Raw genomic sequence first — 13,625 nt, 5'->3', positions numbered from 1 at the left:
AACCCCCAGTTTTGGTCTGCCGTCTGTTTGACCAACGTACTTTTGGCACGCTTAACAGAGCCCCTATACCATTGCTATCAATAACCAAACCATAACCCTAACCCAGAAGTCCTTTTGTGTTGCCTCCTACAGGCATGTCGAAGCCCAAGTGTTCCCTGCCCAGTTTCAAGTCCCACACACCCGAGGGGACGATCACAGCTAAACGCAGCGTTTAGGCCTGGAGTGGCGTGCCATTAACCTTGACTCAAGACTGGAGATCCCTATCGCGATTGCCCTTATTGTGTGTTTATTGTGTAACAGTAACAGCCAACGAAAGTGCATTGTCATAGTGGAGACACCGAGTGCGAGGGTGTTTTTATTCGGCCCCTCGTTGGAGTATTTCTTTGGGTTTATTCCGGTTATTTTATACGTAGCTATTCCTGCTTTTTGTTCCCTAATTTATTATGACATTGGGCGCGTGTTGAAAGGTTTTAATATGCGGTCTATGGTGTGGGGAAGATGTTACTGGAGAGGGGAATCTATCAGGAGTCTATCTGGAGTTGGATCAGTTTGAGTGGCCTTCGACCATGTGTTGTGTGAAGATCGATTTGGTTATGGTATCATTAAAACTTCGGCTGTAAACCATCCTTGAAAAATTCTTCCCTTTTCTTTTTAATTTATTTCCTTCAAAATATTTGATATAGTCCAAAAATCATTCTTAGTCGCTAAAATGTTCATCAAATTCCCACCAACAGTCGCCAATTTTGTAATATTTTTGTTAGAAAACTTTGCCAAGTTCTTCCAAAGAAATTCTTAGCCATTCCCATGCTCCCAATAAAATGTATTAATTGTCAAGCAGGGAGAAGAGAAGAACCTTTAAGCCAAAGGCAAAGTGAAGTTGTCTAAGTTGCAATTGGTTTCCACTTGCCAACTGCTTGCCACCCTCCTGGTTGCCCCACCTCCTATTTCTCTTTTTTTCTTTTTTTCTTCACACACTGACGCCCACTTTTTTCTGGAGCACCGCCCATTTATCAATATTCATTTAGTGTCGTCGTCAAGTTGTACTCATTGTGGTTCTTGTTGCTGTTTGATGATGATCATTAACCGAATGGAAGTGCAGAGTGGAGAGTGCTGAGAGTGCTGAGAGGCAGGGAGCAAAAATTAATTGACGGCGCATAATGACAGTTTATCTGGAAAAAATTGTTGTTGCCTCGAGTGTTGAGTTTTAATTAAAAATTATTGGATTACGTTGTTTGTCAGACTGCTCCTCCTCCGGCCTGTTCTGTGCTGTTCCCACTTGGCTATGCCTAGGTGTAAGCCAAAGCATTTCATCATTTTAATGATAGACCAAGGAAGAAAGAAGTTCTTTTAGTGACAAAACCAATTTGTGAGGCAGCTCAGGTCTTGCCAGTTATAATCGCACACACAACACAGTCCTCATAGAAGGCGTTGAAGGGTGTAGCCAATTTCTGGGAAATAAATATGAGAGCAAATATATACATATATGGCAGGATTAAGTTGTTTCAGGGAATTTTAAATCACAAATGGCGTCAGAAAGCAATCTAAAAATTGCCACTAAATTCAATTAAATTATTGTACAAAATCCACAATAGTGGATTCCACCTTAAATAGTGCACACCTTGTAGAGAAACCCTCTACGCCCCATATCAATTTCGATTATTTTGTTGCATGATAAATGGACATAAACGAGGGGGACATTTTGCACCAATCCAGCTTAAAATAGCTCTGTTCTCCTTGTTTAAATAATTCCATAATTAGTGAACAATAATTGGCATAAAACACGATAATTCCGTGTGATAAAAGACAATTAAAAACATTTCTATAAATACAGCAAAAAATAATCACGATGTTGCAGATGCAACTGCAAGTCGAGCCAAATGCTTTGGGTAAACACAGGACCATGGCTGCTGCTACATCTACTGCTTCAAGGTGCTGTGGGTGAGGTAGGTGGCAAGTGCCCCTAGAGAAAATATACCAAATTAACTTTTGATTCCCAGCGCAAATGGGAGTACGAGCCAGTGTTCGTGTCCACCCACACGACGGATGAGCGACAGCTGAAGATCGGTGCCAAAATTGATCGCCTGAAGCGCGGAGAGTTTGCCATTTCTGCGTCCCTGGAGTGGAATTATGATGTGGATGAGACCACAATGGTGGGTCAACAAAACCAATTCCTAACACCAAAGCCCCCTTCATATTCAATTCCAATCTCTTCCAAAGGTGGAGGGCCATGCCTTTCGCAGCTTTTCTGGTGCCGAGAGCGCCTACAAGCTGATACCGTTTTCCATTCCAACCACCCCCTTCAGCAAGTTTATCGATACGTACTACAAGGATGTGTTCATCACAAATCTCGGCAACTGCTCCAATCTACCCAAGTTCAAGCGAAAATTCCAGCTGCCTTGGCCGCGGGGCACCTACAACCTAACCCAATGCGTGTTCAATGGCAAGGGACTGCCGGAAGTTCTCCCTTTGGGCTACTACAAAATATTCTTTACCGCCAGTGGAGACAATGAGCAGCCCACGTGGGGCTTCGTCATGATATTGCATACAACGGCCAAGTTTTTTTAAGTCCTACCCTTTGTTAACGGGAATATAAATCTATATGTCATACTGGTAGCAAATAGTAACTAAACTCTGACTGGGTTTAAGCTTTATAGGCGGCCCGTAAGTAATCCACCACACTTGGCACTCTGATCAACGTGCAAGGCTGTGACTGCTCCTCATTTATGCGCCAAACGTTGACAAGCTCATCAACATCATTATCTTCATCATTATCTCTCTCATCTTCATCTTGATCTTCATCCTCTTTTTCGACCTCCACCCCCCTTCATGTTGTTTGCCTGCAGCTTGCGCTTGAGCTTTCGCGGATGATTCTTGACTGTCGGCCGGCTGATTTTTTATCATCCTCTCCCCCTTCTACTACCATGTCTCTTAATGCGCCTCAATCCCGGCTCCTCTCTTGTTATTGTTGTTGGTTTTGTTTGGCCTTAAGGAAGCCATTTCACGCACACACACTCGAACATACATACATATATTCGGGATTGTCTTGCTCGGAAGCGCAGCTTATGAACTGCAATCATTTCTGCGCTGCTGCAATGTCGCTTCTCTTGCCTCAGTGCTACCTTTGCCTCTCTTGCCATGACTCTCTTCGTTGACCAATGTTAAGCTTCGTGTCTCTTTCCCTCTGCGTGCTGCCCTGCGCAGTTTTTATTCATGGCTGCTGCTGTGTCTAGTCCTACCTGCTCGTTGCTCTCACAATTTATTACAACAAATTTAAATGTCTCTGCTTTTGTGTTACGACATTTTTATGGCTTTTTGGTTGATTTTTCTTGCCACTGTGCAGAGAGAGAAGTACGCTCAGATTTAACAGATTATTGAGTAGGCTCATTGAGAGAACTTAGACCTAGAGACATAGTAATTCCCCCCTGACAACAATGGAACTTTATGCCACGTTGTGCATAGTTTTTAAACTCAAATTAAAGCACAAATTGCTACCGCAACAATCGACTTCAAAGGCACAAAAGCCGATGGGGAGACTCACCCAACAGTAGCCCAAAAGATTTGCGTTGCGGCACAAAGCCAAAGTCACAGTCCCTGTCCAGCCTCCAGCCCAGTGCTCCCCCTCTGTTCCCATTGCCATCTGAACATTCAGCCAGCATTCACATCCATCAATTTCTGACGCTTTCATCAAGCGGCGACGACATTTGCCACAAAGGAAAAGAGACAGAGCGGAGGCACAGCACCACAGCAGAGCAGAGGCCATGTTCTGATTATTGTTGCCACTCGAGCGGACTTGTCTCTGGTTGGAGTCGAAGCGGACCCAGCCCAGGGTTCTCGTTCTGCCGCTGCGCATTTAAATTGTCGGCAGGATCCAAGCGTTTTGCGCTAATATCCACCAAAAGCAGCAACAGCAGCCAGTCCTTGTCCCCAATGCATTCCTTCTCTCTGATGCTTTCCGTTCCGTTCCAGCCTCTGTCTTTGTCCGCCTTCTGCGCCTGTTTTTGCAACTTCTTTTCATGGCATTGACATCTTTTCGTCAAAGTCAAATCATTCATTTTGCCGCATCAAAATGCATAAATATTTTCGGGACTCTCGGGTTTTCGGTTTTTGGGTTATAGATTGAATTGGTAGTTGATTGTTGGCGATTCTTTTGACTCGCGGTTTGCCGTTGCCGCTTTGTTTCTTCGCCTGGGACAAAGACATTTAAATTGCCTATATTCTGGCCTGTTTAGGCAGGGTGAAAATATTGGCTAGAGCTGTCAAATCATTTCAGAATTTCAAAATAAATTTACTCTTTTCTTCAGAAATGCCAAAAACTTGATGTACGGTTGATGTAGGAATTTAATTTAAATAATATATTAAAAAATATATTAAGAGAAAGGCTATAACTAATTTAAAATAATGTCTTTTCACTTGACTTCCTGTTCCTTGTATTTTCTTACACACCCTTTAAGACCCTCGACAACCCTGCCAACTACCGCAAGCACTAAACGCGACGACATCGCGACTCTGATGACGGAATGCCAAAAGCTGAGCTCGTCCACATCAAACGGACATCGATGCTAATGCAGCAGAGGCGCGGCCTAGCTACCTGCCCAGCCGTGCTTTATTGCTACTGTATTCCGCGCCCCGGATCTCTCTCTCCCCCCACCCGAAAAGCTACTCTCTTCGGCATCGCTTTGAACACGACACTGTCGTCGTCGCTACAGCCGGCTGCGGTGTGGTGGTCGTTGCTGCTGGTGTTCACAATGCCATCAAAATTTAAATAGCAAAGCAAAACAATGAAGAAGAGAAAGAAAAAACTGCTGCATTCCCTTATGTCTGCGACATTTTTTTGTCCCCACCGAAAAGCCTTTCTTTCTTTCCCTTTCTTTCAGCCTGTTTTTTTTGTTTGTGTATTTTGTTGTGGAATTTTTGGGCGATTCTTTGTTTTGCAATTAGTTTTTGTCGCATGAGAACGAATCTAACGGTAAGCGCGCTCTCTCACTCGCTCTCTTTCTCTGAATGTCAAGGTCAGTAGCAGCAAAAGCAGCAGAATATCTGCTGAAGCGAAGAGCAATATAGAAAGAGAGAGAGAGAGAGAGTAGCTGCAGCAGCTCCAAGGCGAATACTGTTGTCGGTGACTGCTGTTGCCTCCCCGATATTGATTTATGCGACTGTGAAAATATCAGAGACCCACAATTATACACGAAACGGAATGACAAAGATGAAAAACGAGCTCGATTCGCAACTATGGAAATGTGATAAGCTATAATTAAGCGACCAAAAAGGATGCGACCACAGCAGGCTGGCTTGCCAGCAGCAGCCTCCAAGAGAGTCTGTTGGAGTCTGTGCAGTTCGTGGTGCATCGGGATGGGGGCGTGGTGTATGCTAAACAACATGCAAGGGGCGTGCACAGAGTAAGCAAATTTAATTTATACAATACTCGTACGTATCTGGCGAATATGCAAAGAATTAATTTCGTATCGAGTGGAAGACGTGCCCCCGGGGCGGAGGTACGAGTTGATGTGGTGGGGCGTGGCAGTGGTTTGGCATTTCAATTGGATAAAGTGGCGCCCCAAACAGGTTTACGAATTACCACAATTGGCATTTGGTTAATCCTTGTGGCGCAACACGAATCCAAACCAGGTGGATCTTTAACCCATTGTGGTGCAGGGCGGTCAAAAAATTATATTATATTATCTTAATACAAATTTGCACAAACTTCCCAGAGATTTTCACAACAAAATAAACACCCATTTTACCTGGATCTCTTCTTGCAGTCATGGCAAATATGGGTTAATCATTCTACGTTTCTGCTGCCGGCTCTGGCGTCCCTGGCCACGTCGTGACCACAGGAATTATGTACCCACAAACATGCAATATGTCATAATATTTATTGTTGTTCTTGATCGGCACACCCCCGTATCGACTGCAGCACCCTATCGACAGGACAGAACCTAATCGATCAGGTGTAGTGTACAACGGCAAAGGCAACAGCAACTGAGCCATTGAGTAATAATTCATAAACATATTTCCACTCGATGGAAATTAATTTACTCGACCGAGTCTAGGGGTTTTCGCCGGTCATTATATCAACGTGTTGACGGCTGAAATGACAACAGCCCCCCCACACACACAGCTGTCAATCACATTTGGGTGTTCGGACAGCAACCAACAACTGGCTGGCAAAGGTAACAACTCTTATTGGCTATAACCAATTATTCACATTGTTCCAATGAAACGCAACGAAAAATCGTCAGCTGGGAACTTTTTTTACCGTCTAATCGCTTCCGGATATATTCGTTACGTCGAGTCACGCAAACTTGTGAAAATTTGTTGAAAATTGTTCCAATAAAAGTGCAGGGGGGAGTGGGGAGATATGAATAATGTAGGATACTTGCAGCAGGAATGGGAATTCTAAAAGGGAATTTGTATAGGGAGTTTCATTTAATTATGAGAATATTTCTTGTGAAAATCAATCAGTCAATAACCGACATAATCCGTGTTTGTTTATATGACTTGTTCCTGTCCTTGTCGTATTTTTAATGACCGAAAGGGTGTGTTTATCATTGTATTTTAACACCTATTTATATTATCAATTTACTGAGGAAACTGATAGATATATTTATGAAATTTGGCCTAAAATTCCTTCAAACATTTCTGAACATTATTGGCTACGGAATGTCAGTTTGGAGAATATTTGTATGAATTTCTCTTAAAGCTACTTGTAAGATTTCTAAACAATATTGGCTGAGTGCTGGCTTGGAGAATATTTTAATCATTTCCTTCGTAAGCTTATCCAAGCATGTAGTTTTCATCTATTACAATAACCAAAGGACTCTCCAATATTAACTTGAGACATATTTTCTTTGGCAAAGTAGCTCAAAGTAGCATCTTCTATTCTGCCAGTTTATTCCCTAAAATCCCCCACTGAATTCCGTTTGCCTTTTCCATTCAATAAATGAATGCCACATTTGCCATTGATATCCATTTCCAATCTGTTGGTATTCCCCCAGGAAGCTCGCCCTGTTCTTTATTTATATCTATCCAAAAATATGCAAATCATTTCTCGTTCCATCCTCTGCTCTTGTGCATTATCTACCATTAAATGGTCAATTGAATTTACCATTTCAACATTAAAATGTTTGCTTTCAAATGTACAAATTTCTATTTGATTAATTGCCTGTCTTTATGTGTAGACAATTTTGACAGTCATGCTGCATGGTTGGGGAGATGGGAATAAGAAGGAGGCCGGACCCAACTGACTGTGTCTAACAAGCTTCACAATTGGTTGACTTTCTTTGGGTCTCGTATTTCATTTGAATATTTTTGTAGAGGCAATTTGGCTTGATTCAATTAGGTAAGAAGTCGTTACACGCTTTTGGCAGCGAGTTTAATTTGCATGTGGGTTAAGGAAAAGTAGTTTGGGTTGGAATAATGAGAGAGGAAGGTTGTTAGTGGGTTGAAAGAGATTTGAATTTCATTATAAATAAACGCAAACCTCTGTCCTTTCTACCATGCAGAGTGCACACTGATGAATATTCGTTTGTAGGTTTTAAGATAGGTTATAGATAGATAGATAATGTCACTGCAAAGACGCTCATTTGATGTATTTATTCCTATTTATTGTAAATATTATTCATGAATTTATTCCCTCTACTTTCATTGGTCAACCAATTTCACGAACCTGGCTCCGGCAATCGCTCAGCTCCCCACATTGTCCTTCCATTCATTTCGAACACACCCAAATGACACACATCGAGCCATCGAGTGTTGGAAAACCTACATAAGAGTACGAGTATATGCCCAGCTATTTACTCAGCAAATTAACTAAAAAGCAAATGGAGTGAACGAGAGCTGCAGAGGAAATAGAAGGAGGTTGGGGGTTAGGTGTGTGTTTGGTGTGGGATCTAAAATTGAAATTCAATATGATGAGCGAAGCAAATAATACGGGGCGAATACCCAAAGAATACAATTCGAATACAAATAAATTGGGTGAGCTCGCGATAAACGTTGCAATCAAAGGTGGACCACACCCAGCAGGTCCTGCAGGGCCATGCGATACTTTGTGACAATTAATACGGTAAACGATGGATGAACGAGGACAGGGAGAGTTCTCAGGATTCTACTGGACTGGGGGTGTGGGCTGAAAACTGCCGTGGGACACGCGTCGCGCTCGTTTGCGAGCAACTAAACTGAAATTAGTTGGTAAATGATGCGACTCCACCCCCCGAAGCGACTCCTCGGAGCAATGATAAAACCAGATAAAAAATGAAATTTAACGCGTGTCGAAGAGAGGGGAGAGGGGAGAGGGGAGACCACAGTACGACCACAAGAAAGCCCAAACGATAATGACTGTAATAAGGATTCAATGATTGTCTCGTGGATTTTGTTTTATTCTGGCTCTATTTTTTACCACGCCACCCCTTTTACCCCCTCTCTCACTCTCTCGCTGTCTCTCTGATAGGGTGCTCTCGCAGGGTTGATTAGCAGAAGTTATCGTTAGGCAGGGCCATCCGTGGCCACGTTTTTGATGTGCGTTTTGCATGAAACTTCCATGAAGCGGATGAGATGATGAAATTTGTCTAGCATTCATTTTGGCACAGCTCATTGGCTCTCCCCCTGGGAATTTTCGCTCTTGTTTTAAGGCAAATCATTTATTGGGACAAATTTGTATGGCTTGTCCAGCGATTATTGGCATGATTTATGTGGGAAAAAGTGCGGAAAATTCGTCAGAGTACTCTTGAAATCATTTCAGAGCAGCTTTTATTTTATTTTCAGATTTTTATTGCTAATTAATTGTAGTGTACAAACATGTTGCGGTCTCTTATCAATGCGATAATTATTGGCATTTCAAATGCGATTTATGTAATTATTTGTACTTCATTAAGTCCAGCAGAACATTGCAAGATAAACAGAGAAAACAAGCAGCAAAAGAGCTGCTTGCCAATGAATCGCAGGACCAAACAGGAATACGAGTACTGCCAGCAAACCGAGAGAAAACCCAGCATTCGCTTCATTAGAAGCCATTCCAGTCAGCAGGCACACAAAATTGCATATCGAACGCTCGAAACGCATAAATTAAGATCTCGGGGACGGAGTCCCCAGTCTCCAGTCGGTGGCAAAAACTAAACAGAATGCAGATACCAGCAGATACAGCAGTCAGCAGCGCAATGTCCAGCATCGTTCTCAGTGGAACTGTCGTCTACATGTGGCACCGAACAGACAACAAGAACTGCGCCCAGAGTGCAGTTTGTCATTGTGATGACTGCCAATGGTACATGTCGAGGAGAACTGCCATGTAGCAGGAGGGTACTTTAGCTATTGGAATGACTACAGGATGTAGCTGTTTGTTTTAAGACTATCCGTGGGGAGAAAGTCTTTGAAGAGGTGAAAAATGTGAAAAATAATGAAAAATGAAATTACTCGATAGTTTGGAAGCTCTAAATGGTTCTCGGAATTTCATTTTCGACTACTCGAAGAGTGTAAATATATTAGAAAATGTAATACGAGAATGCAGAAATGAATTCTGGCAATGTAAATCACGTTTTAAATGCAATTGGGAAATGAAACTGCTTATCCTATGAAAATTCATGAAAGTTCAAACTTCTCCCCAGAGCATGAAAAATTCGTTCATTTTTCAACATTTACCAACTACATATTTAAACCCCTCGCAACTCATTTTCCCCCATCAGCAGCAATGTAAATTTTCCCCCCAAGTGTGTCTGGACCTTAGGCTTGTGTGTGTGTTTTTTGTGTGGCACCAGCAGCGAGAGAGCCTTGCATATTTATGTGCCTCCAATGGCTGGACACAGTCGGCGAGACTGCGACTCCATCTTGTCGGTGCATGCAAAAGGCGAGACACGACAAAAAAACTTGATTGATTGGCCTGCCAGCGACTGATGGAAGCTGCGACAGAGAGAGGCAGGCTAAAAGAGAGACTAAACGGCGGAGGGGAACCACAGAGAGGTCTGCAGACAAAATGCAAAACTTCGTGCCAAAAAAATGGCTGCCCCACGAGTGCAGCTTTCCCCTCTGGCATTTCCCTTTTACACCACTCAACTGGCACTCATTTTCTATCATTTAAAATTGTTGCCTGTACTTCCAGGAATTTTAATATTTGTCAGTCATAATATCAGCCATCCAGAGAGTGTCCGATAAGCGATCGAGTCGAGGGACTTTGTCACCTGTGTCGAAGTTGCTTATATCATCAATAAATAAACATAAACACACACAAAAATAAACTAAATGCAACAACAAGAAATTTGTTTAAACATCGATAGCAATTACAATCGTTGAGTCTTTCTTTCGCTCTGTTCCGGAAATTTGTATTAATTGCTTGTTGCCCCTCTGCCCCTCTGCCCCTCTGCCCCTCTGCCCCTTCGACACAATTTGATTTGAATTACGCGCCCGATTATTGACTGCATTATCAGGTAAACATTTCCCCCCTTAGCTATTTATTTAGGGCAGTGACAGGTCTCTCTATCTATCTATTTTTTACCTCGATGATGATATATCATTGCCTTGCCCTCGCATGGCTGTCATTCATGGACAATCGGTCATTTTTCGGGCTGCCCATTTCTGGCTTGCTCAATTTTGCTTCCCTCTTTCGAGGAGTGAAATTTAAATTCCTGAAATTTCCAGACGCCTGCGGACAAGTATTCCCTACCCAGACTACCCCAGACTTGACTCTGTTTATTGACTTTAAGCAGCGCTGATGACGGTCATGGAAAATATTTCCTCCATTTCCACTATTTTGCTTATCAAAATTTGTGTGTGTTTTGGGTAATTTTTAGTGTCGGATCTTTGGGTTTATTTTGCATTGATAAGTAGGAATTATAACAGTGGTTATTTGGGAGCTATTTGGGGTTTATGTAGGTGTTATATTTAGGTTTATCTAGGAGTTGTTTGGGAGTCTCATTTGTGTAAAAGTCAATGATTTTGAGGCGGGTATTTGGGGGTTATTTGGAAATGTACTTGGGATTCTAGAAGGGGTTATATTTAGGTATTTAGGAACTTTCCTGCATCAATTTCCTGCTGTTGTATTTATTTAAATGACCCCCATAACAATTATGCATTCAATTGATGCTCGATGCCAATTAATCAACTAAACAATTGATCAGACCAGCCCACGCAGTTACCCCATTGAGTTCGTGCGTTTTTTACATACATCGAAATGCAATGAGAATTTATGGGACCCTGAGAGCGCTTGTCAACGCAAACAAAATTTGTCAAAGCAAAAGACAAACTCTTTGCCCTTCCATGTGTGCCTCTTTGCTGGATTTCCCCGGTAGTTCCCATGCCACAAAACTTGGTTAATTGTAACTGACGCCCAGATGGGAGCAACAGGGCTGGGGCTGGGGTTGGGCGCGAGCTCACTCGAAATCGATACGCAGCCACTCGGGCTGTTGTTTTGCTAATTATTCAATTGAAGAACGTTTAATTTATTTCAATATAATCGAATTGAAAGATCGCAGAGGGGCAGCAAGGAGGAGCAATGGCAGGAGGAGCAGCAGAGGAGGAGTAAAGTCGAGGCTGAGCTCTGAGGAGCTGCAAAAGTCGCAGCTAAGCGGAGCAGAAGGCCAACTTGAGGCTCCCACGAAAGTCAAGCAAATTCATTTAGGGTTTTAATTGGTGGAATCGAGCAGCCAGAAGGGGGGATGTGCTTGAACAGAGGCGCAGAAACAAAGGGGTCCAATTTATAACTAAATGCAAAAATCGTATATTTCATTTCCCAGCTAAATTGTATATTTGGGATTATTTTGAGGCTCCCCCCATCTGAGGCACATTCCTGGCTGCCTCTGCCTGGCGCTTGTCGCCTTTTAACATCAACTGAAAAATGCCGCCGCCTACTCGACAGAAAACGAATTTAAATTTGATTACAATTAAACGGAAAACGGAAAATGTAATTGCGAAAAGGCTGCTGCTAATTAAATGCTCATCGATGTTTATGGGAAAGTTAAAGTATTTGAAAAGGGAAGAGAATTCACACAAAAGTCTCTCAATAAAAGATGTCAACTAGTGGAAAGATCTCGGGGGTATTTGACTATAATTTCCACTCCATTTTTAATCAACCAATATCGTCTAGCAAATGATCGTAAGGTTAGGGGCAATGATATGGCAAACAACAATTATTGAATCATTTTAATGAGCGACAACATTGCGCATAAATTAATTAAGTCTCTCCCCCCAACCAGACGCCGCGCGCTGTGGCAATGAAAGTTGAAGTCAAATCGTAAATGCTTTTGCGTTATTAATTTATGTACATTTGTATGCAGTTGGCTACTATGTATTACTAATGTATTTACGAGCAGCACAAATGTGTCAGCAAATGACAACTGCCCCAGCCCGCAACCCCCTAGCCAGTCAGCGACATTCCTCCAAGTGGCAATGAGGCAAAAACGGTAACACGGCCACACAACATGACACAAAAATTTAATAACAGCGACGATTTCGTTGTATCCTAAGTGTCTCTCTGTATCTATAAGGTGAAGTCATTAAATTTACAATAATGCGTACAATAACAATAACTAAAAGCGTATTAAAGACGAAGCACACACAAAAAATAGACTAAAACTGGACCCACAGATATCGGTCGTCGTCGTCGTCGTCGTCACCCGCCCAAAAACGGAACGTTTTGAGCAAATGAAAAAGATGTCAACTTACGGGAGAGATAGCAAGGGAACAACATTTTGGGAAACAGAATTTCAGAGTTAGAGATGTGAGAGTCGGAAGCCTGAATATATGAAGAAAAATATCGCATGGTTATTTTTTTAAACGTGAACGTTATGATAAAAAAAAGCTAAAGCTAAGCTAATAATCAAGTAAATTTTCAGAAGAATGCCAAGGGTACTAAATATTCGGCAAATCTTCCTCTTTACTGCATAAGTCTTCTATTAAATAAATATAAATAATTAATAAATTATATTATTGTATCCAATCACTTATGTACCTCTCATTCTGTTGTCTCCCTTTAGAAGCTGTGTCTGGCACTGGCGTGTGCCTCTCCTCTCTAGTCCATTGTAGGCACTTCCCCGATAAGCATTTGGAAAGGCAACGGACAAATAATTATTTGCTTTTAATTAAATTACGTCGAACACAATTTCCTCTGGGGCGGTAAGGATTTGATTTTCGGGGGAAATTAGAATTGTTAAAATTGTAGGCAAACAACAGATTGAAGGAACATAAAACTCATTAATAACTAACATTTCGAGATACTTTTGTGGCCTTTGTCTGAGCGAGTGCTATCAGCAAATTAAGCGATGATAAACTCCGGCAGGAATTCGTTTAATTTGTTAAAGACTTTTTACGCATGTTAATTCTGTGCAGAAAAAAACTGGAAAAAATGAGCAAAATAATAAAAACGAAAAGGCAAAAAGTATCATTTCCGATACGTGATCATCGCATATTTATCGCCAGCATCTGTAGCTGCCTGGCCTAGACCATTAACAGGCCAAAACTGGGCGCCGTAATGAGGCCACAGATAGCAAAGATACAAGATCTAGATGGGGGAGTGGGAGTAGCAGCTAGCAGCTAGGAGCTGGAAGCTGGAAGCTTGTGGAGCTAAGAGCTGGGAGAACTGAAGCTGTGGCTGGTGTAGGAGCAGCAACTCTGAGATGCTGCATCTTGATATGGTAAGCACTCAA

The 13,625-nt window shown here is 42.1% G+C and overlaps 2 protein-coding genes across 2 annotated transcripts in view; both read left to right on the top strand.

The window, feature by feature from the left end:
* LOC117582374 (protein nubbin) overlaps positions 1–11,518 on the top strand; it is a 60,879-nt gene extending 49,361 nt beyond the window's left edge. The window contains exon 6 of the mRNA XM_034270039.1: positions 11,479–11,518. The gene's annotated coding sequence lies outside the window, so the exon portion shown is untranslated. The remainder of the gene's footprint in view (positions 1–11,478) is intronic.
* Positions 1,844–2,613, top strand: LOC117582376. The gene is made up of 3 exons (XM_034270042.1): positions 1,844–1,943; positions 1,998–2,150; positions 2,218–2,613. The coding sequence occupies exons 1-3, from the start codon at positions 1,878–1,880 to the stop codon at positions 2,563–2,565; spliced, it is 567 nt and encodes a 188-aa protein (XP_034125933.1). The 5' UTR covers positions 1,844–1,877; the 3' UTR covers positions 2,566–2,613.
* Positions 11,519–13,625: the final 2,107 nt, after the last annotated feature.

Source organism: Drosophila guanche, unplaced genomic scaffold (genome assembly GCF_900245975.1).
Source record: "Drosophila guanche unplaced genomic scaffold, DGUA_6, whole genome shotgun sequence".
NCBI lineage: Eukaryota > Metazoa > Arthropoda > Insecta > Diptera > Drosophilidae > Drosophila > Drosophila guanche.
This window is presented reverse-complemented; position numbering and strand designations above follow the sequence as displayed.

What these genes read in the sequence shown, in the direction of transcription:
- LOC117582376 (XM_034270042.1), top strand. Translation starts at nt 1,878, where the DNA reads ATGCTTTGGGTAAACACAGGACCATGGCTGCTGCTACATCTACTGCTT. An exon ending in TTCAAGGTGCTGTGGGTGAG is followed by an intron (nt 1,944 to 1,997) that starts GTAGGTGGCAAG and finishes TTTGATTCCCAG; the next exon opens with CGCAAATGGGAGTACGAGCC. An exon ending in ATGTGGATGAGACCACAATG is followed by an intron (nt 2,151 to 2,217) that starts GTGGGTCAACAA and finishes TCTCTTCCAAAG; the next exon opens with GTGGAGGGCCATGCCTTTCG.